General features: G+C 36.2%; 1 protein-coding gene across 1 annotated transcript in view; it reads left to right on the top strand.

Annotated features, from left to right (window-relative positions):
• Positions 1–27,215, top strand: part of RhoGAP1A (Rho GTPase activating protein at 1A) — a 587,523-nt gene that overhangs the window by 421,451 nt on the left and 138,857 nt on the right. Inside the window, exons 18-19 of the mRNA XM_090414103.1 lie at positions 3,346–3,443; positions 10,796–10,957. Coding sequence (XP_090270229.1) covers positions 3,346–3,443; positions 10,796–10,957 — 260 coding nt within the window. The remainder of the gene's footprint in view (positions 1–3,345; positions 3,444–10,795; positions 10,958–27,215) is intronic.

Here is a 27,215-nt window from a genome sequence, read left to right as displayed (position 1 = left end):
GAAAGTGGTATTAAACCTGATAATAAAATTGGAGGTGTTAATGTCAGCTCTTTGCTTTATGCGGACGATGTACTTCTAAATAAATCTGCTAGAAGTCTGCAAGATTCCCTGACTAAATTGATTAACTGTTATAATACATATGGTATGAAGGTCAGCATTAAAAAGACAAAGACAATGAAAATAGGCAGAAACATTGAAAATATCAATATTTAGGCATCAATGCTTAGGCACGATTTTTAGTGAAGATGGTAAATTAAATATGGAAATAGACAACAGAATCAACAAAATTGGTATGGTAGGAAGTCAACTGAATAAATTTATATGGAATAAGAGAGAAATTAGCCAAAACACTAAATTAGCTGTATACAAAACAGTGTTCTAACCAGTTTTAACTTATGGATTTGAGAGCTGGTTCAGAAGTAAAACACTTGACCAAAGACTAGGATATGAGACCGCAGATATGAGAGTCCTGAGAAAGATTAGAGGCACGAACAGATGGCATCAGTGGAAATATCATATTATAAAACTTGGATATTAGGAAAGTACTTGATATTATCAGCATCTAGGAATGCATTAGCAGAGCTGATCTCAGGTGGTATGGTCTCTTAAGCAGAATGGGAGAGGAAAGATTAGCAAAACAAGTGTTCTCTGCCAGGTTGGCAGGAAAAAGACCCAGATATAGGTGGATTGATAGAATAAAAAATGCCTTAGAAGATAGAAATATAAGACCTGATAATATTGGAGTCTTGACATTTAACAGGCTGATTTGGAAGAAAATTATAGATAGGAAGATGTTGATGATGTAAATTTTTATGTAGTACTATCATATCCTGTACATCTCCTGAGGATATATATCAGGAATTTGATGATGAGGGTGGTGGTGGTTTTGTTATTCCTGATTTTCCTCCCAAATTTATTATAACAGTTTAGACAGAAAATATTGCAGACTTGTACTGAATTTATTTAAAACTAATATAATCTGCATAAAGTAAAAAGCTGAGATTAACATCTACAATTTTAATATCAGGTTTATTACCACTTTTCTTCATAATGTGATCCATATAGGTAATGAATAACAGCAGAAATAATGTACATCCTCCTCTGACACCAGATTTAACATCAGACTATCTTCCTATACTTCCTTCAATTTTAACTGCTGATTTAAAACTCAAATATAATGTGCCTTTAACACCATATAACTGTAGCATCTTGAATAGTTTTCTCTTGACACCTTGTCATATGCCTTTTGCAGGTCTACAAAAACTTAAATACGGATCTTTGTTTCATTCCCAAAATTTCTGAACTATTGGGTTGAAAATCTGATCCTGACAGCCTCTATTTGGTCTGAATCCAGCTTGTTCCTCACCAAGTTTCCCTTCCACAATCATTCTCAACCAATTCTCAAAGCATAGTTGCATAAATCTTACTGAACACTCAGTAGGGAAATACCTCTCTAATTCTCACATTGTTTTATTCTCTTTTTATATATGGGTACTGTAAGAGCTCTACTCCAATTGTCTGGAATTCTGGAATTTGTTCCTCTGTCCAGGCCATCTGAACTATAAAGTGGAGCCAATATGAGACTTTCATACCTCCATGCTTGAGCATTTCTGGTCGAATATCATCTACTCCAGCTGCTTTTCCGCATTTCTGGCTTTTGATGGCTTTTTCTATTTCAAGTATGAATGTGTACTTGAATGTGTACTTGAATTCCTGATTGCATGCCTGTTGAGTGTTTTTTTAACTACTGTGCTGTCGGTGATCGTTTAATGTAGCAGTTTTTTTAAAGTAATTACTGCATACATCAAGGATATCTTTTTCTCCCGTTTTCATGTCACCTTTATCATCTTTAATTCCTTTTACTGCACTCTTTCATCTATTTCTGAGCTTTTTCAACAGCCTCCAGATTATCTTGCCACCTTCTTGATATTTATTTTCTATGTTCTTACCAAAGTCTTCCCACGACTATTGTTTGGCTAGTTTTACATAGTGTGTAGCTTTCTTCCTTTTGCCTCTGTATTCTCAAAGAGCACAATCTGACTTATTTTCCAGCAACTTTTAATATGCTTTCTTCACTTCCTTAACTTCCTTTGTCCATCATGGAGTAATGATTTTTCTATCCTTGGAGACAACCTCACCACATTCTTCTCTGGCTGAATCAATTAGTGTTTTCTTCAAGGTTGCCATTGAATCTAAAAGGGTTGGAATTATTATTAATTATTATTGGTGACTGTGGCTGTAACACACTAATGCATGTGATCCAGATCATTTGAATGAATCTTTTTTAGGCTTAACAGGTTACAGTAAGGAAATAGTTTCATTCTCTTCATCTCATTATAATTTGGTGAAGGTAGTGAACAGTGTTTTGATTTTATTCTGTGCTGGGTAAAATACAGGGTGATTAAGATTAAAGTATCCCTGTTTAAGGCTTTGCTTTGTGGAGCACCACCCAGTGATTCAAATGCTGTGAAACTTTGCAAGAATGCATTGTGCATCAAGCAGTATCTGAAAAAAAAAAAAGATCCAATATTTACCACTTGGCAGTTGTAAACATCAAGTGACTGGAATTTGCATATTGTTCAACGTGGCAGGTACTACAAGAGTTTAAAAAGATGGACTCGGGATGTTACTTTCATTTTTGTTAATACCATCCACAGTGATGGCACTAACCTTACCCCAACATGATTTGCTCATGAAGATATACTACGTAAATAACTGCAATGCTGTTGCTGCACTCTCATCGTCTGAACAAATGTTGGCAAGGTCCACTATCTCTCTGTGCTCTGCAACAAATTATTAGTTATTTTGAAGAAACGGGATCTTTGAGAGTTACACCTGGCAGAGGTCGCAAACCAATCAGTTCACAACAAGCAAATAAAGTTGTTACTGCTGTTGTGGAGCAGGCCATGAATAACAGTATTGGTTCCTTCCATAGAATTTTCTAGACAACTGTCTGGAAAATTCTATGGAAGATTCTCTATTTTTACCCATTCAAAATAACTCTGACACAGCAGTAGTACTTGCAGGACTTTGAAAGTCGACTGACATTCGCTTTAACATTTCTTGCTCAAGTGGAATTGGACGCTACATGGCCATTGATGATTTTGTGGAGAGATGGGGCTCACTTTCACCTGAATGGAGCTATGAATACCCTCAATTGCCACACTTTCCAGAGAATATATGTGATCGGCAAACATATACTGGTATGTTAACTTTTAGCAATGTTACCAGTGCCGTTAACATGGAAACAAGGAGGGTCTAGCAAATATCCATTATTAAAATATTTTTTTTTCTAATGTTATAATACATTGCATTGTGCTTACTGATCATTTTTTACTTTTCTAGATGTCTATTTATGCTTTGAAGTTGACTCATATGGTCATTTCTTTAACAAAGCAAAAACTAAAGTATGTCATAATGATATTGAACCCAGTTTTAATCAGGTGAGTTTTATTTATTATTTACTTGTTTGTTTATTATTCACTCATTCATTGCTAACTGATAATCTTCTAGGTAATACATATACATTATACTACACGTCATTATTAATTATGAGTTTCCATGGGTTATCCATGTATTTCCATAATCTTCCCACATTTTTACTTCTCAAAATTTCATCTCTGCCCTACCATCAATTCATGCATACTTAACAGTGCATTTCACTAGTATTCATGTACTTCAGAATTTAATGTGACTGTTTTTCAGATACACCAATGATATATTATATTGTTTACTAATGAAAAGAAGACCTCTATTTTTAAGAGGATAAAAGCCTGTTTCAGCTTCTAAAGGAATATACTTTCATTCTCTTTGTAGGCCTTTCTATATATCTTTTTCCTTTAGATTTATACTTTATTACTTCTTTTGGTAGCCTTCCTTCTTCCATTCATTGTACATGTGCTCTCCAATTCATTCGGTGTTCTTTTCTTTTATTATTTATTGCCTATGTTTGTAGTTTCTTATTTCATCATTTTGTATTCTATCCATTCTTATACATCCTTTAACTGCTCTAAGAAATTTCATTTCAACTGCTTGTATTCTATTTTCATCTTTTTTTTACCTTTTCTCTTAAACTTTCTGATCTATATAGTATTGTTGGTAATGACATCACTTTATAAAATTTTTGCCTTTTGTAGTACCAAATGTTATAACACATCCTAAATATACTTTATGTGTTATGTTTGATTGTCAATTACTGTTTTAGTTCATATGAGATATTTATCCCACAGTACCATGATTTTAGTTTTCTTTAATGAAATTTGTAAATTGTATTAACTAGTTAGTTAGTGTAAATGGTGAACAGATCTCTGAAGGTTCTCTTCTGATTTCTGTATAATTACTTGATCATTGGCAAAAAGCATTTTGTTTACATTGTACGTTGAGTGATGTTTATTCCTGGGTTGACTATAGATTTCCATTTTCTTATTAGTACACACACGTGCAAACACTGAAGACCAAAATCTTCATGCAAATCAAAGCAACTGCAGGGAAACAATGCCATGTGTGCAGGTCATGAAATGGTATAAATAACACCTATAACTTTGTTAATCAGTGTTATTCTTGTTCTTCAGATGGGAAAGGCAGTGGACTTAAGCGAGTTTGACAAAGGCCAAATTGTGATAGAAAGATGACTTGGTCAGAGCATTTCCGAGACAGGAGGGCTTGTGGAGTGCTTGTGGTCAGCTGTGGTGAGTACTTTCAAAAAGTAGTCCGAGGAGGGGAAACCATGAACCGCTAGCAAGATGTGGACCAACAATGGCCCATCGATGCTTAAGGTGAGCAAAGGCTATCCTGGATGGTACGTGCCAACAGAAAGGTTTCTGTGGCTCAACTCACCACTATTTTGAATTCTGGTGATGGGTGTAATGTGGCCACACAGCCGCAGGCTACTCAAAGTACCCATGCTAACCTCGATTCACCGTCAAAAGTGCCTCAAATGGACATGCGAGCATCAAAACTAGAGTTTGAGGTTGTCTGATCCATTGAATCTCGTTTCCTGTTGCACCATATGGATGGCCAGATACAATTTAATGCTTTGGGCAACATTCTGCTGAAAAACCCTGAGTCCAGTGATTCATGTGCAGAACACTCTGGCATCTACCACCTTGCAGATCAGGTACATTTGTTTGTGACAACAGTATTTCCCTGGTTGTGCCTTCTTTTAATAGGATAATGCACCATGCCACACTGCCCATATTCTGCAAGAATGGTTCACAGAACATAAGGAAGACTTCTAGTTATTGCCCTGGCCTCCAAATTCCCCAGACATCAATCCAATCAATCATCTGTGGTTTGTGTTGGAACAGCACATCTGCTCTGCAGCGACTCAACCATGTTAATTACAGGAGTTAATAGATTTGCTGGTTTCCTGTTGGTACCAGATACCACAAGAAACCTTTAGAAATCTTGTAGGCCTGATGCCTCACCAGATAAGAGCTGTTTTGGCAGCATGTGAAGGGCCAACATCATATTAAGTAGGTAGTCATAATGTTTTGGCTCTTCATTATATATAATAAATAAGGTTAGAGAAAAGCTACATCCTTGTCTGACTCCCTGATTAGTTTCTATTTCTTCTGCTGTGTATTCATATTTATGATTTCATTTGTATTGGGATGTAGGCTCTTAACTGCATTTAATAACTGTTTTGGATAGCCTCAGTCTTCTATTATATTATTACTATTATTATTATTACGTAACACCTCCAGGGAGTCCAAAGACTCATCGAGGGAGGACACTTACTCTACAACTCTCCACCAATTACAGTGAACCACATCATCTACACACCAATGCCTGGTATTTCCACAGACAATCACAAACATCCATGCCCACGGGGATTCGAACCCACAGCCTTTTGGCTGGAGAGCAGATACCACTCGGCCAACCAGGCCAGGTGGTTATATTCCATAATTTTTCTCTGTTAACTCAGTCAAAGGCTTTATATTGCATAAATAAAGGTCATGCATAAACATTTTAAAGCAAAGCAGTTATCTTGCACATTTATCGCCAACTATATTATATCACTTCCTTTACAGAGCATGTGTATAACTGCTACGCAAATTATTTTTATATTTGCTACGCAAACTACGCAGTTCCTCTCAGATCCTTACCTATATTGTTAATGAATAAATTAAACAGTAGTGGTTCAAGAACAGAACCCTGTGGCACAGCACTAATCATAGGCCTTCTTTTGGACTCTACTCCTGAATAAACTACTCTCTGATATTTCTCCATCAACCACCCTCCTATCCATCTCACCAACCCTATATCCATCCCCATGTGCTGCAGTTTACTGATTAGAATTCCATGTGGTATCCTGTCAAAGGCCTTTGCAAAATCCAGCAGTATTATTGTAAACCCATTACCTTTATCCAACTCAGCTGGCACTATATTATAAAACGTGAGCAAGTTACTGAGACATGACAAAAACCATGCTGCCCCCCCCCCCATACATTATCCCATCTATCTATTCCTGTATTTTGCTCTTGATCAACTTCTCCAATACTTTGACAACAACTCCAGATTATATTGATTGGTTGGTAATTTGCTACATCAGTCTTCTTGGAGCCTCCTTTATGCAATGGAACTATTTTCTCCTCTTTCCATCCCCTCAAGACTAATCAGAGCTGAGACCTCGATTAAAGAATATGGTCAAGGGCACTGATGATTCCCTCGCTGCTTCACATAAAACTCAAGCTGTAAATTAAAGATACCAAGAAATTATATACTTGGTTTAATCCTTTATCCAAGTGTAAGCAAATGTAAGTAAGCTTGTCTTATTTACCAGTTCTGTAATTCCATATACCCTGTCTTAACTGAAAATTCCACACATTTGGCCACTTCCCATGTCAGGACCATATGATCACTCTCATCAGTTGGTGGCAACCTGGTCATATTCGTTATAGACAAATTCTTAGATGCAATTACTAGAGCAAGTACTCTTGAACCCCTAGTATATTGATATCACCTCTGGGTCTGGCTCCCACTGATGAGACCTCAATAAAGGTCAAAACTGGTTTGGGTAGTGACCCTGGCAAGTAATGTGAAGTCATACCACCTTTACCACAAGTTGCCCCAGTCTTGAAAATACTTCGGGTGCAAACTTTGTTTGCTTACACTTGGATAAAGGATTAAACCAAGTATATAATTTCTTGGTATCTTTAATTTATAGTATAATCATATTATACTATAAATTATCCCTTAGTAATTATCCCTGGAAAAACTCAAGCTTATATACCATCTAATCCCACAGCTGTATTCACATTACGGTTTTGTAATATGCTATACACCTCCATTTCATTTACCTCCGTTTCCATATAAGCCTTTGGCTCTCTTATTCCTACAATATCACCACCTGGATGATATACTTTTGGAAAGTGTTCACTTAGTAATTCTACTGTTTTTACTGATTCAGTTTCCTCCCTACCATCAGTATTCCTTAAAATCATTCTGCCATATACATTCTTTCTTTTACTTGCAACATATCGTAAGAACTGTTTGGGATTCTCTTTAGTCTGCATTGCTAACTTCCTTTCATAATTTTCTGTTGCTTTTCTCACCACACTAGTTATCCTTCTGGCCTGTGCATGCAAGTCACCTTTCTCTTTAAATTCCCTCCACAATTGTTTCTTTTTTTGCAGCTTCAGCTTGATGATATTCATCCATTTAACTCCCACTTGATTGACTCTCCTGACTATGCAGTCTGCCATTACCTTCCTCAAACACTTCTTTTCCACTTCCCATGCACTATCAACATCCAGCCCTTGTAGTTTTACATGCCATAGCACTTATCCAAGCAATCTCCTAAGCTCGTCTTACTTACCAGTCATGTAATTCCACATATACCCCATCTTAACTGAAAATTCCACATATTTGGCCACCTCCCATGTCAAGACCATATGATCATTCTCATCAGTTGGTGGCAACCTGATCATATTCATTATAGACAATTTCTTAGTACAATTACTAGATCGCGTACTTTGAACCCCTTTACTAAGGGATAATTACCTGAGACAGCATGCCATGGAATAGGTAATTATCCCTTAGTAATTGCATAAAATCCATTTCCTTCCTCTCCTCTTTCCAATCTATGTTCCAGTAACCACTAACCTACAAGATTCTTTACAAATGTGATATCAGGTGATGAATACATAAACACGCACAACGTTCTGAACATTGCAGCATACAATAAGAAATATTTTAAAATAACCTCAGCCTCTTCTATAACTACTAAGTTGTCACCTTTGTCAGTCCTTACTGTTTTGCCTACTAGCCTGTGTGTTTACATCTGAAGAAATCCTGTGCAATTAGGATGAAGTGTCGCATTGTCAGTTAAATTAAATGCTATCATCTTATTTCAGTGTTCTGCATTATAAACTCTTAGTCACATACTCATGAACCAGAAAAGTCTACATACTTATGTACATACATATATATATATATATATATATATATATTAAGGATACCAAGTAATTTTATAAACTTGGATTTTTTTTTTTTTTTTATTACCCCTTCTCCCAAGTAAGCAAAACGGTTAAGTTTTGCTTACTTGGGAGAAGTAATCACCTGTTCTCTTTTCTGTTATCCTCTTTTATATATATATATGTGTGTGTGTGTGTGTGTGTGTGTGTGTGTGTAAATGATTCAACCTTAAATGCTCATTAATACTCAAATGTAACTTATGCCTTAATCTTGTCTGTTTGAAACTAGCTTTAAGCAAATTACTCAGTAATGATCCATGAAATATGAAGCTTTCTGTATAGTCATATGGAACCAAATAGGACAACATGAACTTCATGTTCAGAAAACTCTAAACATACGAAGAGGAATTTATTAATATAAATAAACTTTTTTTTTATTGTAGCTGAGAGCTCTCTCAAAGTTATAAACTTCATTTCATAGAAACTTTTGGAATTTAATTTAAGATTGTTTAATTTCATTTATCATACCTGAATAACAATCATCAAGTATACCACACTAACACTGTGCCATACATATATATGGAATGGAATGATTTCCTTTCGTTCTTACAGAAGATAGGGGCAGCTATACTACCATACTAGGGAAGTGACTATGAGCAAGGTGGTTTCCCATTGCCTTCCTTCCCGTACTGTATCCTATGATTGTACCCTGTGTGTTCACGGGGCTGGTTTACCTACTTGCAGGATGAAAACCCCCAGATAAACTGGTGGAAAAACCCTGCTGTCCACGCCCAAGACCAGTTATCTTGACTATGACTGAGGAAGATCCTTAAGCTCCTCATGTCTCCGGCGGGAATCCACTAGGCTAACCGCTCGGACATACATATATATGTATATATATATATATAAATTATGTATGTATGTATGTTGCCACTTGGTTACATTGTACAACTTTTTTTTTACTCTAATATTTAGGATATCAAATTAAAAAGTTGATCAGAAAATGTAAATTATTTCTGTCAGATGCAATATGATTACTGGAGTCCTGAGAGATAGGAAATTAGTAATGATGTAAACTTTTCATGTAGTATTATCATAATATCCTGTACACTTCTCTGAGGGTACATATCAGTAAACTTATGACATTTACATTATTAACAGACTGTCCGGTGTCAATCTATTAAGATGAATTTCTTTGTGGTAATAGATTGACACTGGACAGTCTGTTAATAATGTAAATGTCATAAGTTTACTGATATGTACCCTCAGAGAAGTGTACAGAATATTATGATAATATTACATGAAAAGTTTACATCATTACTAATTTCCTATCAACAGTTTTCATTGAGATTACTTTGCTATCTCTCAGGACTCCAGTATTGTCTGATCTTATCTTCTAATGCACCACTTGCTATAGCAGACCATCTAGATCTTGTTCTCCTTTGGATTTTATTCCTTGAGGGAGAGGGTGGGGGAGAGGACTTCTTTTAAAAAAGCTTTCCTCTCACATTCCCTTTAAGTGATCATACCACCTTAGATTAGCTCTGCTTACAAGCACATTCAGGAAAATATATACATTTCTGAATGTTAACAATATCAAGTTACTCCATAAATCCTTATTTTAATATGATTCTGTCATTGCTGCTATCTGCTCACTCTTCTGTTTTTTCTCAGAACTCTCATATCTGTGGTCTCCATTCTGATCATGTTTTATTTCTTACCCAGCTCCCACCATAAATTAAAATTGGTTTCTACATAATCTAGTATACAGTTATTTTAGTATTTTGACTAATTTCTCTTTTATTCAGTATACGTTTACTCAGTTGGCTCTCCAAATACCTTCTTTGCTAATTCCGTTGTCTATTTCCATGTTAACTAAAAATTGTGCCTAAATAGCCGAAATGTTCTACTTATTCTGTAGGTTCCTATTCAGTGTGTAGTTGATGTTCCTACATATTTTCCCATTCTTTGTCTTTTTTATTGTTGATTTTCATACCAAATTTGTTACAGTAGTTATTGAATTTAGTTAGGAAAGCCTACAGACTGGATTTATTTAAGAGTATAACATCATCTGCATAAAATAACAAGCTCAGATTTTTGAAAGGCCTGCTTTCAAAAAATTTATCCAATTTTTGAAAGCAGACCTTTCTTAACTATTTGTCTTAAAGTGAAAATTTGATCCTAACAACCTCTGTTTGGTCTGAACTCAGATTTCCAGTCCATAATTTTTTGTAGTCTCTTTTCAAGTATGCTTGTGTAAATCTTACCTGGAACACTCACTAAGGAAATTCCTCTGTAATTGTCACATTGTTTTACTTCCCTTTTTAGACAGTTTGAATATTTGAATTTTAAAATTAATCCAAACCATCATCTTTCAGGATTTTATCATAGAGCTTGAGGGATCTCAGACCTTAAGGATACTCTGCTATGAAGAAGATCCTCAGAGTCAGACAGCTGTTTTGAGAGGCAAAGGTGCCCTTGAATTGAGTCGATCCTGGCTGACAGATAAAATGCAGGAGAAATCTGTTAGTTTACAAGAGGTAAGTGGCACGATCAATATTAAAGGAATAGTTTAAGAATATGAAATTTTTATGAATTGGCAAATTTGTTCCTTTCTTTTTCTTTTTTTAGAGCAAGTATCAAAAATCTGTTTATACCATTGCAATTATTCTTTTAATCAAACTGTCTTTTCAGAGAAAGGAGCTTTTTTTTAATCTAGTTACTACATCTTCTTTATTTATAAAAACAGATTTTTTTTTTCAATTCAGGATAGAAAACAAACATATAAGTGGTCATTCATGTGAGTTTTGTTTTCCCCAACTTCATGACCTTAGTGCACTTCAAGGTAAAATGTCTTCAATGGATGACTATGTTTACTTTTTCCACATGGTTTATATAAAATCATTTGTTAGGGCAGTCTTTCTACTCTTTTAACATGCTCTATCAAACTGTGTTTATATCTCTTTATTTTCTGTATTACTGGTGCTTTCAATTTTTTCCTTTCTCAATATCGTTTTGACTCATATTAATTTTTGTTCATCTGTTTGTTTTATTGTTCAGATTTCACTCCCATAAAGTAACAATGATATAGCTAATGTATTAGAAACTTTAATCTAGTCTGTCTTTGAGCCAGGTTAGGTCTAAAAATATAATTTACTGTACCTGTTTATTATACTTGGGATTTTGTAATTTTATTTGTGCTTTTCATTTTCATATGAAATCATAGATTATTTTTTATTTATTTATTAGTATTTTACTTCTAATTCGAGCTTCACTTTTTTTGTGTGTGTGTGGTGGTGGTGGTGGGGGGGGTTTATAATTCCAGAATCTTCAGCTATTTCCTTCATGTTTAGAATAGCTTTCTGAAGTTTGCATCCATATTAGTAATTATCATCTGGTCATGTGCAAAAAGGAGTTTGTTAAAATTCACATTAGAGAATAGTTCAGTACCTTGATGGTTCTTTCTGTTCCATTTTTTAGTATTTCACTTAAATAATTGGGGAGTCTCCGAATTAGGCTGATTCAGAGCAGATAATGTCAGGAAAGATTCTAATGAAATGCAACTTCATGAAAATCAAGATTTATGGACTATGTAATCATAGCTTCCAATGCAATTGCATGTTTCAAAGACAGTGTGTGTGTTTGTGTGTGTGTGTTGGCAGTGTATTGCCCACATCTTTGCTAGGTCTCTACTTAACAGATAGCTACACTATTATCACATCTTATTTTATGTTACTGTGTGATATACAGGGTTATCTATGTGATATACACTATTATCACATCTTATTTTATGTTACTGTGTGATATACAGGGTTATCTATGTGATATACACTATTATCACATCTTATTTTATGTTACTGTGATATACTAAATGATGGCAAGTAAATGAGCAATGCTTGTTCACATAATAAGATTGATCTCGAGATAAAATTGAATATCATCGAAAAGTACAACAGTGGTCAAGGCATTGCATGATGTTAAACTTGATGCATTGAATGATAATGATGATCCAAAAATGCTTCTAAGATCTCTTTGTTCATCAACAAATTAAATAAATTAATTATCACTATGTTAACAGCATCTATGCTTCAATTATTTCATTATTAAGTTAACATATATGTTAAAAACTATTGTTTCTCTTTAGAGACATTCTATTTTTATAAACTGTGCTTTCTTTTTTTAAAAATTATGATTTGCTAATTTGTTTATGCTATTTACCATACACATGTATTTTAAATTTCATTTTTAGCACTTAACATCATGATTATGATCATCTATAATTCTACAGTCTTCAATCTTATATTCAATCTTAAGTTCAGTCTTATAGAACTATTTTAATAACTTAAGTTTCTATCATTTCCCCCCCCCTCTTTTCCACCTATCAACTAAACTTTGCAACCCACACACCTTGAACTTATCCGCATAGGGAACATTCCACAGACCAGTTCACCAGTTTGGTTACTTGTCTCTGAATTCTCTCCATCACCTCCTGATCCTCAAAAAACCCAGACAATCAAATCTGTGCACCTTAGCCAAGATGCAGCCAAATCCCAGCCTTATAAAGTGGGATAATAAACTCCATATCTTTACTTGTTAATGTGATTTTCAGCATTCGTGTAAACCTTGAGCTATTTATTCAACTTTTACAGTATGGCCTCTGAATTTCAACTATGTCCACCATTACTTTCAAGTCCCTAGCCTGATTACTTTCCTGCAATTCAGCACCATTAGTGTCATACACAGTATGCAATCTTTTCAGTACAAAGTGCATAACTTTACATTTTGCAACATTAAATTGACAACCATTATCCTTCACCCACAATGCTCATTTATTTAATTTGTGCTGAACATTATTAATAGGATAGAGTAAGTTGTTCATGATTAGGAATTGTTGATAATCACTTTTGGGGTGCTTAAGGGTCAAAGCTGTATAACTGAGAGGAGACCTCCACATAGCTTTTAAAGGAATGCGGAGAACCGACCAGGACTTCTGACCTAATGTCCAATCCTCACCTTCTCGTGGTGCACCCTGTTGGGTATCTACTTGGATACTGAACGAACAAGGATGGACTGGCAATTTAGGATTTAGCCGACCAAATTGTATTCTTATTGGCTTAAACCAAAATACAAAATGATGGTACAACATGACAGAATTTCATTCCGGCTGGGGCGTCGCCCAGTTAAACAAGGTCCCCATTGTTTTTGCCAGGTAACCAGGGCATACAGCGAAAAGTCAGCTACTGGTACAAATCTGAAAACACATTCAAACTCAACATCACCAGAGTTAAAGATCAGTACTATCAACATAAGAAGCCTGAATGGCAAAGAAATGGAGCTAGCAGAGGAATTAGATAAGCTAATCGATATAATAGGTGTGACTGAAACAAAAAAGACAAAAACTGGTGAGGATCTTTCTGAGCAATAAATACAAAATGTTATACTCAGGCAATGGCAATCAAGGAGAAGGAGTAGCCATAGTATTCAACACTAAATACGAGACTAATCTTCTTGAGTGATGTGCGCAAATATCAGAATGGGGAACTGGACAATGAGACTTATTTGTGCCTATGGTCCCACAGAAGATTCTACTAAGGTAGAAGTGGAGGAATTTTTTGAGGCTTTAGAGAAAGCAACTGACACAATGAAAAAGGAAAAGTTGGTCCGTGTCTAAATAGCAGAGTAGGAAATGATTGTCAGACATACAAAAATATTTTGGGAAAATTTGGAGAAAAGAGCAAAGCTAATAATAATAATGGCAAATACCTGTTGGATTTCTGCTCAGGCAAAGAAATGGAGAAATACCTAGGTATTTCAGGACATGGACTGATTATTACTAACACCATGTTCCAACATAAAAATGTGCACAAATTCACATGGAGAGATGAGGCAGGGAATAAGAAAAATCTCATTGACTATGTTATTGTCGATAGTGATGTTTTCTCCCTGGTGCAGAATGCCAGAGTGTACATAGGATTTGAAATTGGAAGTGATCACTATTTAGTCTTGAGCAGGATAAAATTGAATTTCATATTGATAAGAAGAATATGTAAGAAAGTTTTAAAGCAAATAAAAGTTGAGCACCTCTCAGGTGTGAACTGTAGACTAAAATACACAAAGATTATTGAAGAAAAAATAAAAGAGTTTGATTACAGGAACCAAACCTTGGAGATTCAGTGGCAAGCCTTGAAGAAAAGCATGATTGATTCAGCCAGAGATAAGGTTGTTTGCAAGGATAGAAAAACCAGAACTCCATGGTGGACATGCAAAGTTAAAGAGGCAGTTAAAGAAAAGAAGAAAGCATATCAAAAGTTCCTAGCAAATAAGTCAGCTCGTGCTCTTAAAGAATACAGAGACAAATGTAAGAAAGCTAAACACTGTGTAAAACTAGCTAAACAAAAGTTGTGGGAAGACTGGTAGGAACATGGAAAATAAATATCAGGAAGGTGGCAAGATATTCTGAAGGTTGTTGAAGAAGTTCAGAAATGGAGGAAAGAGTATTGTAAAAGAAATTAGAGATGATAAAGATGACATGAAAACTGGAGAAAAATATATCCTTGATATATGGAGTAATTACTTCGAAAAATTGTTAATCAGACAAGCAGTGTTAGCACAGTGATAAAAAAAAAAACACTCAACAGGTATACAGTCAGGGATACATATCCATACTTGAAGTAGAAAAAGCCATCAAAGGATTGAAATGTGGAAAGGCAGCAGGAATAGATGATATTCGACCAGAAATGCTGAAGTATGGAGGTATAAAAGTCTTATAGTGGCTGCACTGCATAGTTCAAAAGGCCTGGACAGAGGGACAAATTCCCGATGATTGGAGTTCAGCTTTCATAGTACCCATATATAAAAAGGGAAATAAAACTGAATGTGAAAATTACAGAGGTATTTCCGTACTGCGTGTTCCTGGTGAGATTTATGCAAGTATACTTGAGAAACGGTTGAGAAGAATTGTGGAAGAGCAAGTTGGATTCAGGCCAAATAGAGGCTGTCAGGATCAGATCATCACTTTATAACAAATAGTTGAGAAATCATGGGAATATAACAAAGAGCTGTATTTAAGTTTTGTAGATCTGGAAAAGGCATATGACAAGGTGCCAAGAGAAAAGCTATTCAAAACACTACAGTTATATGGTGTCAACGGGACATTATATCAAGCAATACTTTTCTTTATTTGAGTTGTAAGTCAGCAGTTAGAATTGAAGGAAGTACAGGAAGATGATTTGATGTTAAATCTGGTGTCAGACAAGGATGTACATTATCCCCTCTGTTATTCATTATCTATATGGATCACATTATGAAAGAAAGTGGTATGAAACCTGATATCAAAATTGGAGGTGTTAATCTCAGTTCTTTGCTTTATGCTGATGATGTTATAATTCTATATAAATCTGCTACAAGTCTGCAAGATTCCCTGACTAAATTTAATAACTGTTGTAATAGATGTGGTATGAAGGTCAGCATTAAAAAGACAAACACAATGAAAATAGACAGAAACGTTGAAAATGTCAACTGCATTGTGAATGGAAAACCTGTAGAACAAGTAAAACATTTCAGCTACTTAGGCATGATTTTTAGTGAAGATGGTAAATTAAATATGGAAATAGACAACAGAATCAACAAAGCTGGCATGGAAGGAAGTGTTCAAACCAGTTTTAACTTAATGATCTGAGAACTGTATCAGAAGTAAAACACTTGATCAAAGACTAGGATATGAGAGTCCTGAGAAAGATTAGGGGCACGAACAGATGGCATCAATGGCAATATCATATGATATTGTCCAGGAATGCATTAGCAGAGCTAATCTTAGGTGATATGGTCACTTAAACAGAATTGGCATGGAAAGATTACCAAAACACACGTTCTCTACCAGGTTCGCAGGAAAATGACCCTGAGGAAGACCAAGATGATACAGTGGATTGATACAGCAAAAAGTGCCTTAGAAGGTAGAAATATAAGATCTGATAATGTTGGAGTCTTGACAAGTAACAGACTGATTTGGAGAAAAATTGTAGATAGGAAGATAGTAATGAATCATTACTACCTTCCTAAAAATTTACATCATTACTAATGATGTAAATTTTTCATGTGCAACTATCATATCCTGTACACCCCTTGAGGGTACACGGCAGGAATTTGATTATGATAATCACTTTTATCCATGCTGTGTAGACATTATGTTCCTGACGCTATTATAACAAAACTTTGTTTTATTTCCACATTCGTGAAATATATCTGCTAAAATGTCATATTCATTTAGCTTTAGTCAGTTGTTTGGCAGGTAAAATTAACATGACATAACTGTTTCACCATTTCAAGTATGAATGAATACAGTTGCTTTCAACTTTATACTCTGTATTGTTCAGCATGCATCCTGAATTAATAATGTTCAGAAGCATTCTCTACAGTGATTTAACCTTCTTTCTTAATGTGATTTGTTTTGTGAAAAAACTGTTTACATTTTATAAATATAAAGTAATCAGTTTTTAATCCATGTTGTGTAGGCCCAATGCTCCTGTGTTTATTAATATCCCAGAGATGCCGTCTTTTGGGAATTAATAATAAAGAAAATAAATGTGCAATTTAATTAAAGTTATTGTATAATAAATATTATTATTAAAAGAGACCTACAGGGAGTCAGGGACTCATCGAGGTAAGCCACATACTACACGCACCAGCTGTCATACTTATTCTTGAATTCTCACACTGCTTATGCTCACAACATCCAGTGGAAATCCATTCCAATCATTCACCACCCTATGAGAGAAAAATTTATCCATCACCCTCTTCTTAATGGCATTCATTCTCAGCTTCCAAGGATGCCTTCTTATCCTTTCCCTACCCTCCATGAATTGGAAAATTCCATCAATTGAAATCCTGTATGACTCTTTCAGAAGTGTTTATGTCTCAATCATATCACTCCTCTTTCTCCTGTTTTCTAGTGTCTGCAGTCTGCAAATTCTCAATCTGTTTTCATAATCAATATTCCACAATCCTGATATCATTTTTACCACTCTCTTTTGCATTCTCTCCACTATCACAATCACCACAGAAACCAAGAGACCACACCTGTTCACAATAGTCCAAGTGAGGTCTTATATAGTAATTGGAAATAAATTTTTCATTTCATGTTAGCTGTTTTAGTCTATGGTATTTTGCTCTTTCCTTTTCAACGTTTCATTGGGATTGGTTTAATGTTTAATTGGTTATATCACTCATCAGATTTTCCCATGTTCTTATTTTGAATAGTTCGTTAAAATTATGTATTATATTTCTGTGGAATTTAGTTTCATCTAATGACACAGACCTTGGAAAACGTAAGATTAGTATCCGATTTCAAATTCAAAATGTGAAGTAAGAGTGCAGAAGACTGGTGACATTTTTAATTATAAATATTGGTTGCAAACATTTTTTCAGTGTACATATCACTGGGATCTTTTGAAAAGAATGTATCCCTTACAAACATACCAACTGTGAATGGGGTCATTTATAACAGGATTTCATGCCATTTTATTTATCTTACTTCAGATTTTACTAGAGTAAACTGAGTACCAATTTCAAAAAATAAAAAGACAGAACAGATTTATGAGAGAACTAGAGAAGAATAAATTTTCTTTGCTGCACAACATTAAAATTATGCATGAGAATAAAGGGGAATATAATTAAAGAATTTATTGAGTTATCTGATGAGCAACAAGAATTTAGAGGGAAAAAAAATAGATGAACAATAGATGCAGTGTTTAGTATTTATACATGTAAGCAAATAATAGAGAAATCATGAGGGGGGGGGATGCAGGATATAAATGGAAAATAATTGGATATGTGCTGAAGATATAATTTCTCTAGCAGAAAATGAATATGATTTACAAAAATTAATAAATACATTCAATAAAGTAAGAATTGGGTCACTGAATGTGGGTACGATGAATGGGAAGAGTAGGGAGATAGTGGACATGATGAGAAGAAGGAAGCTGAAGATCTTGTGCGTGCAGGAGACAAGGTCGAAAGGCAATAAAGCAAAGGAGCTGGCGGAGGGATATAAACTGTTTTATAGCGGTGTGAATGAGAAGGGAAGAAACGGAGTTGGAATTATCATCGATAAGGAACTAAAGAGTGGAGTCTACGAGGTGTGCCGGAAGAATGATCGGATTATGAGCGTTAAGCTTGAGATGGGAGGAAGTGTGGCTACTATAGTGTGTGGCTACGCCCCGCAAGTAGGTTGTGGTGATGAGGAGAAAGAGACATTCTGGAGAGAACTTGACCAAGTAGTAATGGGAATCCCTGATGGTGAGAGAGTGATCGTCGGAGCAGATCTGAACGGGCATGTAGGAAGGCGACGAAGTGGTGAAGAAAGGGTACATGGAGGTTGGAGTAGTGGTGAAAGAAATGAAGAAGGTAAAAAAATCATAGAATATGCTGTGGCCTTCGATCTGGCTATAGCTAACACATGGTTCAAGAAGAGAGTTGGGCATCTGATAACCTATAAGAGCGGGGATAGAATGAGTCAGATTGACTATATTATGTGCCGTAGGAAACATCTGAAGGAGGTGAAAAACTGTAAAGTGATTAATGGAGAAAGTGTAGCGGCACAGCACAGGTTGGTTGTGGTAGACTGTGATATAAAAGGGGAAAAGAAGAATAGACGGAAGTGGTGGGTACAGAGAATAAAGTGGTGGAAATTGGAAGAGGAAGGACCAAGAAAAAAGTTTAAAGAAGAGGTATTGAAAGAAATGAAGTTACCAGAGGATGTGGAAGAATGGTGGGACGTTAATAGTCGGAATATTAGAAAAATTGGAGAAGAGGTGCTTGGTATAACATCAGGAAAGGGACCACCTGAGGATAAGGAGGCATGGTGGTGGAATGAGGAGGAGGTGCAGTTGGAGATCAAGGAAAAGAAAGAGGCAAAGAAAAAATGGGACATGACTGGAACTAGAGCTGACAAGGAAGCATATAGATTAGCAAAGAAAAATGCAAAGAGAGCTGTGGCAAGGGCGAAAGCGAGGGCAGTTGATGAGGTTAATGAAGAACTGGAGAGAAACGGTGGCAAAGCTCAGTTGTTGAGAATAGCGAAAGCCAGAGATAAGGCCTCGAAAGACATAACATCAGTCAAGCAGATAAAGGATGCCTCAGGAGTAGTATTACAAGATGAGGACAAAATCAGAGGAAGATGGAAAGAATATTTCCGAAAACTACTAAATGAGGAGAATCCAAGAGAGAGGTGCGAGGATGGAGAGGTAAATGAGAGACAGGTGCAAGACATAAGTAGAGAGGAAGTGGTTTGGGTACTGAGAAAAATGAAGAATGGAAAGGCTGTGGGAGCAGACCAGATACCTTGGGAAGTGTGGAAAAGTTTGGGCAGTGAGGGCGTGGATATGTTATGGGATCTGATGTGTAAAATAGCCCAACAGGAAAAGATACCAGAGAAATGGAGGAAAAGTATTCTCATCCCAATCTACAAAGGAAGAGGAGATGTTCAAGACTGTGGCAACTATAGAGGAATCAAGCTGATGTCACACACACTAAAAATATGGGAAAGAGTAATTGAAGCAAGGTTACGGCAGGAAACAAAAATTGGTGAAGAGCAGTTTGAATTTATGCCAGGAAGAGGGACAATGGATGCAATATTTGCGCTAAGGCGATTGATGGAGAAATATAGAGAGATGCAAATGGATCTGCACATGGTGTTTATAGACCTGGAAAAGGCATACGACAGAGTGGCCAGGCAGGAGGTATGAAGGTGTATGAGGAAGAAGGGGGTGTCGGAGAAGTACATGAGGTTGGTGAAGGAGATGTATGAGGGAACAGAAACTCAGGTCAGGTCTAGTGTTGGCATGACAGAAGGGTTCCCCATTGTTGTAGGGCTACACCAAGGGTCAGCTCTGAGCCCCTACCTCTTTGACCTGGTCATGGATGTACTAGTGGAGGATGTCAAGAAGGAGGCACCATGGAGCATGCTGTTTGCAGATAACATTGTTCTATGCGAATCATCCTGGGAGAAGCTTGAAAATACCCTGGAAGAGTGGAGAAAGGCATTGGAGGAGAGCAGCATGAGAATTAACCGGGAGAAGAGTGAATATATGTCAACGGGGAGTGACGAGGATACCGTCATACGACTCCAGGGTGAAAGGCTAATTTCAGGGAAGAAATTCAAGTACCTTGGGTCGGTTGTCAAGAGGAATGGTGACCTGGATGAGGAAATACAGCACCGAATAACATGCGGTGGATTAATTGGAGGAAGATGAGCGGGGTCCTGTGCGACAAGAGAGTGAGTTGTAAGAGGAAAGGAAAGCTCTATAAGATGGTGGTGAGGCTGGCGATGCTCCATGGTGCAGAGACGTGGCCTATAACCAAGGCACAGGAGAGGAAGATGGAGGTAGCGGAGATGCGGATGTTGAGATGGATGAGTGGTGTGACAAAGAAGGACAGGATAAGGAATGACTACATCAGAGGGACGGTTAAGGTGGGACCAATTGGCAAGAAGATACAAGAAAGTAGGCTGAGGTGGTTTGGACATGTTGAGAGGAAGGGTGAGGAGTATGTTGGTAAACGAGTGGAGTATATGGAGTTGGAGGGAAGGAGGAAAAGAGGCAGGCCCAAGCTCAGGTGGAGGGATAAGATGACAGAGGATCTTAGGGAGAAAGGATGGAGTCCGAAGGATGCTCTGGACTGGAGAACTTGGAAGAGGAAGGTTAAAGATTGGTGCGCCGACCCCGTTTAACATGGGATAAGGCAGAGTGAAAGAAGAAGAAGAAGAAATACATTCAATAATGCAGCAAAAAAAAAAAAAATTATAATATCAACAGGAAAAATTAAAATGATGACAGCTGCTAGAGAACATGCAAGACATAAATTAGAAATCAAATGGAAAATAGTTTAATAAGTTAGTAAGATAATTTAGGAATAGAACTAAATAACTATATCACACAAATCAGAGAAATTGTAAAATACAGCCAACAAATGATTGGATCCAAAAACAAAAGGAATGAAAAAATAATGTAGAAAAAAGATGGTAAAGCAAGTAAAGAAGTGGATATCAATGGAAAACAAAGAAGCAGAGGTGAAGTTGGAGGGATTGTCTTGAAAGCAGATCCCTACAAGCAACTAGGCTTAGTAGTGAAAGAAGAAGAACACGGGGACTGGATTGCTTAAGAATTGAGAGTCACGAGGAGAAGACTCCACATAGCCTTCAAGAATGTGGATAACTAGTGGTATTGCTAGGACAGAAACGTATAAAACAGTCGATATCTCTGGATTGGTCATACAGTTGTTGGAATGACTAATTGAAATACACATTCCAGAGGAGTGGATAGTACCATAATCCTCTATAGAGACAACATAGCTTAAGGGAGGTTTCCTTTAATAATTTGCTCGTGTTTTATAATAGTCACTGTAGAGCTGGATGAGTGGAATGGGCATGCAATATTTTAGGATTTTTCCAAGGCATTTGACAGAATTCCACACTGGAGGTTGTTATACAAACTCAAAGGGTGAGTATCCAAGATAGGCTTTGAAAGTGAATTAATAAGTAGCTTACCGATAGGTATCAAAGCATATATGGAGGTGCCACTCCTAAGAGAAAGTGGGTAATCTTTTAAGTACCAAAGTTCTGATTTTTGTGACCATTGTTGTTTAATGGTTATGGATAGTAATTACCATTTCTTGTGAAAATGAGTATCTTATATTACTATGATTCTGCATTTTGGAACAAGGACATTGCAGACAAAGTATGATATTAATGGTAATTTGCTATCAGTGAAGCTAGAAACCAATGGGTGATGGTAGACATTGAGTTAAGAGGCTATATTGCTAAGGTAGTTAAGTCATCACATTGGATAATTGCAATGCTGAGCAGAATACTAACTTATAGGAATAAGAAAGCTATTCTTCCCCTGTACAATGCCTCAGGACTACATGTTGAGATATAGTGTTCTGAGGAGATGTTGAAAAGATCTAGTGGAGGTTAACCAAGACAATATGAGATCTTCAAAGATTAAGTAATATGAAAGAGAAGAATTATGATAGAACATATAAGTGGGTATGGTTGTCTAATCTTACATAAGTATTAGACACAAGGGAGAAGGGTACTCATGATTATCTCTTGAAAAACTAAGCATGTGAGATCCTGTTTCATCTCACAGCATACAGTGAGTGTGGAAATGAGCTGCCAAAGGATGACGAGGACATTTTTTCTGAGATATGATAGGAAAATGTGTGATCTGAGAGAGAGAGACTGTCTTCAGCACTTAGGTTCCTGCAGGTACCTGCGTAATGAACAAAAAAAAAAAAAAAAAAAAAAAGTCATTATGTTGTTAATAGCGATATCTTCAAGGGTTGATCAGGATAAAAATTAGTATCTTATTGAAAGAAAAATGTATATTAAGTTTTGTTAGAAATAACAATAAAAGCATCTCAGATGTGAACTGCAGACTCAAATATACAATGTAATGGTGGAGAGGGGAGAAGGTTGCAGAGCAGTTTGAGTTTGAAAACAGGAACCAAACTTTAGAGATTGAGGGATGAATTGTTGCTACAAAAATAGAAAAATTTGAACTTATATAGTGGATGAAAAATTTTTCTACTAATAAGTCACAATATCTTCTAGATAAGATTATAGGTTGGTATAGACGTATTTAGATTTTTTAGGAAATGACAACATAAACTCAATTATTATTATTATTATTATTATTACATCACACCTCCAGGGAGTCCAAAGACTCGTCGAGGGATGGCATCTACTCTACAACTCTTCATCTCACTACTCAACCAACCTTCATCATCTAACACCAACGCCATCTATTGCTGACTACCACCACTAGTACCTTCACAGACAATCACAACATCCATGCCCACAGCGGGATTTGAACCCGCAGTCTTTTGGTTGGAGAGCAGATACACTAACCACTCGGCCAACCAGGCCGGCCTGATTATTAATTATAAAAACTTGAATTAATAACTAATTATATTTTGGCAATGTTACATTGCCATCTTCAGGATCACAAACAATTATATGTGCATGAAGGTACTCACGCTAAGCAAATGAAGCTGAAGAAAGGCAACTGAAGCAGTCCTAGAGTCCTAAAAAGTTCCCCCTAGTAGACTAAATTGGGTTTTCTTAGCCTTTGGGCTGACAATCTTAGAATGTATGCTTCCCAAATTTGGGGCAGTCTCATGCACCCAAATTTGTTGAGGTTTGGGAAGTTTTTTAGAGCTGAGGCTGATTCAAGGAATAATCTTTCATATTTGTACTTGCTGCAGTATTCTGTGGTGAGTTTCCAATGCATGGTCAGCAAGTCCTGAATAGCTGTATTGGTGGAACCAGATGTATTCCTTGTATTCAGATATCCTGATATTGGCTGTCCTGCTTGTTTGCCATAGTAGGAAAGCACTCCAATATTATCAGATGGATAATATTGGAGTGTAATTCCATAGACACTTCTAACTTCATTGATCCACCGAGATCTTGGTCTTCCTTCCTTTCTCTCTCCTCCTCCAGGCATCAAGCACTTGTTTTACTAATCTTTCCTCTCCCATTCTGTTTTAGTCATCATACATCTCAGATGAACTCTACTCATACATTCTTAAATACTAAAGTTCTTTCTTAATATGGTAGTTGTGTGCTTACTATGATTAATCAGGGTTTTTTTTTTTTTAAGTGAATTTTGCATTTGACAAACAATGGGGATCAGTTTTTTCCCCAACAGCATTATCTAAATTGCTCTTTGTGTTGCATTGATATGATCACAACTGAAGTATTACACATAACGTGGTTGCCTGATTTCCTTGAGGACGAGAAAGTGAGAGAGCTTTCCAAGGTGAGTAACCATGCTGATAGGTTTATGGAATTCTCTTCATGAAGAGAATTCCATTTGATTTGTGGGTTACAAAAATCAGTTGATTAGTCTGAAAGGGAGGATATATGATAGAAACATATATGTTACTAAAGATTTTAGAAGATTGATACAGAACAGATTTTTTGGTACATTACAAGAAAGAAGATAATAACTGGCCACTCTTGGAAATGTGTAAGTGCATGATTAGCAAGAGTATGATGACTAGATTTTTTTGCTTGGAGAGTAGGGAATGAGTGGAACAGGTTGATGATATTTGTGATTGCCTTGTCAGTGAAAGAGTACAAGAAGTATGCATTGCATGAATAATGGTTAGTGCAGGCCTCCTACAATGAATTTGTTGGATTTAGGGAGATACTTAGTAGTAGTAGTAATAATAATTAAGGCAGTTATGTGTAGAATATTAATCACATTTAAAAAAAAAAACTATATATGAGGATTAAAAAAAATGAAACATTAACTGACTTCATACTATCTGTAAGTGGAGGCATGGTGCCCACATCCCTCAAAAGGAAGTCCAAACTTCTGTGATAGCATACCACCAAATGATAGATCAGTTTCATTGCTGATAGATAGTACAATGCTACTATTTTGCTTATCAGATTCTTGAAATCAGCAAAAAAACTTGTTTTTTTGGTGATCACTCTCACCAATCACTCTCTATGCAAAGAACCTGCTTCTCACTCCCTTGCTCACACTCTCCTTGTACTGCTTTCATGGATGGTCTCTAGTTCTACCCTTGCTTTCCTCTACTCTATGAAATATCTTCTCCACATAAATTTGGTAACAACCCCTCAAGAACTTAATCTTGAGGGGTTGTCTCAATCATATCCCCTCTTTTTCAAGGCTCTGTAAGTTGTTTTCTCTCAATCTCTCTCCTCATATGTGACATACCATAAACCTGACCTTGTCTTGACCTCCTCCAATACATCCTCATCCCGATAAAAACCGTGACTAAATCTGTGCACAGTAGTCCATATGTGGTCTGATCAAAGCCTTGTACAATTGAACCATAACCTCTTAGCTTCTTCATGCCATGCTGTAATCCACTGGGATGTTCTTGTAGTTTCAGCAGTGTGTCCCCCCCCCCCCAAAAAAAACTTCAAGTTTCTGTTTACCATCACTCCCATATCTCTCATCTCCTTCATAATTTCTCCATTAATTGTATACTCTGCATCCCAACCTACCAAATTTCAAGACCTTGCACTTTGCAACATTAAATTGATAGCCTATTCAGATCCTCCTGCAAAGCCACAAAGTCTGCTCTACTTCTCATAGCCCTCTCCAACTTTGCATCATCAGCAAACAGCTGCACATCTCTAGTTAAGCCTATCCTAATGTCATTAACGTACAAGTTATACAATAATAATCTCAAAACAGATCCCTGTGGCACTCCAGTAGTGACCTTCCTCCTTTGGGATACCACTCCTCCATTGTGGCAATGTGGAGGCAATACAAACTGATCGTTGAATAATTCAACTATATCCTCTGCATTGGTTACCAATCTGCCAGTGGCACGAACTAGAATCATCCTCCTGTATTCATTTTTCCTTATACTTGCCACGTATCAAAAGAACTCACTAGGATTTTTCTTCACTCGATTTTCTAACTTCGTGTACTGCACTTTTGCTGCCTTTACCAACTGAGTTACCTTCCTGGCCTGCTCTTCATATATACTCTACATGCATCTGATCATTACCAACATTCATCTTGTATTGCCTCCACAGTGCCTTCTTCTTCTTCCAGATTTCATGCTTAACTCTTCATTCATCCATTTTACTTTTTCATTGTTTAGTCTTTTCATCTTTGAGATATAAAAAAAAAATATATATATATATATATATATACACACGGTCGGGTCTCTTTTTACGCGATAGATACGTTCCACAGAAAACCTCATATAAAAAAATCGCACAACAAATACCTAACTTCCATTAAAAATTAGGGATACGTTCCATAAATTCCTAAAACCGCATAAAACTGAAGCAATGAATTAAAATAAACCTAAAAGGTTTATAAAACTTCAGGAAAATAAGAATGCCTATGTTTGTTTTAAAGCTTTATTCATTTAATTTTATTGAAAAGTAACAATTTTTTTTACATTTTTTCATCAGAATTATCGTCGCTATTAGACAATATTCAGCAACGTTTGCAAACTGGTGTGAAATCACTTTCATCACCAGAAGAGATAGTCAGCCCATCAGAACTGTATGGTAAAGGCAATGGTTCTTCACAAACAGAATTAGCTTCAACCTTATTTTGTGCTGATTTTTTTCTTCTGTCAATGTAATCAGTGATTAAACTTTGCGATGATAATTTTACTAATTTTTTATACAGCTCGCGATGTCCAGACATACAGTTCTTCAGCTCACATTGGAATTAAAGGCTCGTTCATAATTTGTATCATTAACAAAAAAAAAAAATGATTTTCCAATTTATTGCACAATTCAAGACCTTCTCAAATTATATTTGCAGGGAGGGGGACAGGTTTTTCTTCTGCTTCACTATCGTTTTCTGGATCTTCGACAATATCTAAAGTTAATCAATATCCAATAATATCATCGTCACTTAAGGCATTATCCACAAGCAATTCATCTACATCATTCTGGCTAAATGTATCAAATCCTTCTCCACCAATTTCATGTGCCAAAGTAATGATTTTAGCTGATAATAGAGATGTTTGAATGGTTGCACTGTTTGCGACACATCTAGGCCAAGCTGCTTTCCAGCAGGCATTTAAAGTTTGTGCTCTTATTTCAGCAATAGCAGATGCAACATGATTTAAGCAGTCCAAAATAGAATTTTTTTTCCAAACGTCAGTTACTGTTCTAATGATTCATTTTCTAGTTTATCCGATATTTTAAATTGATATGCATAAATTGAAAAGCGTACTTAACGTAATATTTTTAAAAGTAGCAATTATGCCTTGATTTAATGGCTCAAT

This window comes from Typopeltis vanoorti, chromosome 24 (genome assembly GCF_054136105.1).
Source record: "Typopeltis vanoorti isolate ZY-2024b chromosome 24, IOZ_Tvanoo_1.0, whole genome shotgun sequence".
NCBI classification, from domain to species: domain Eukaryota; kingdom Metazoa; phylum Arthropoda; class Arachnida; order Uropygi; family Thelyphonidae; genus Typopeltis; species Typopeltis vanoorti.
The sequence above is the reverse complement of the archived record's forward strand: the minus strand, read 5'-3'. Positions and strand labels throughout refer to the sequence as shown.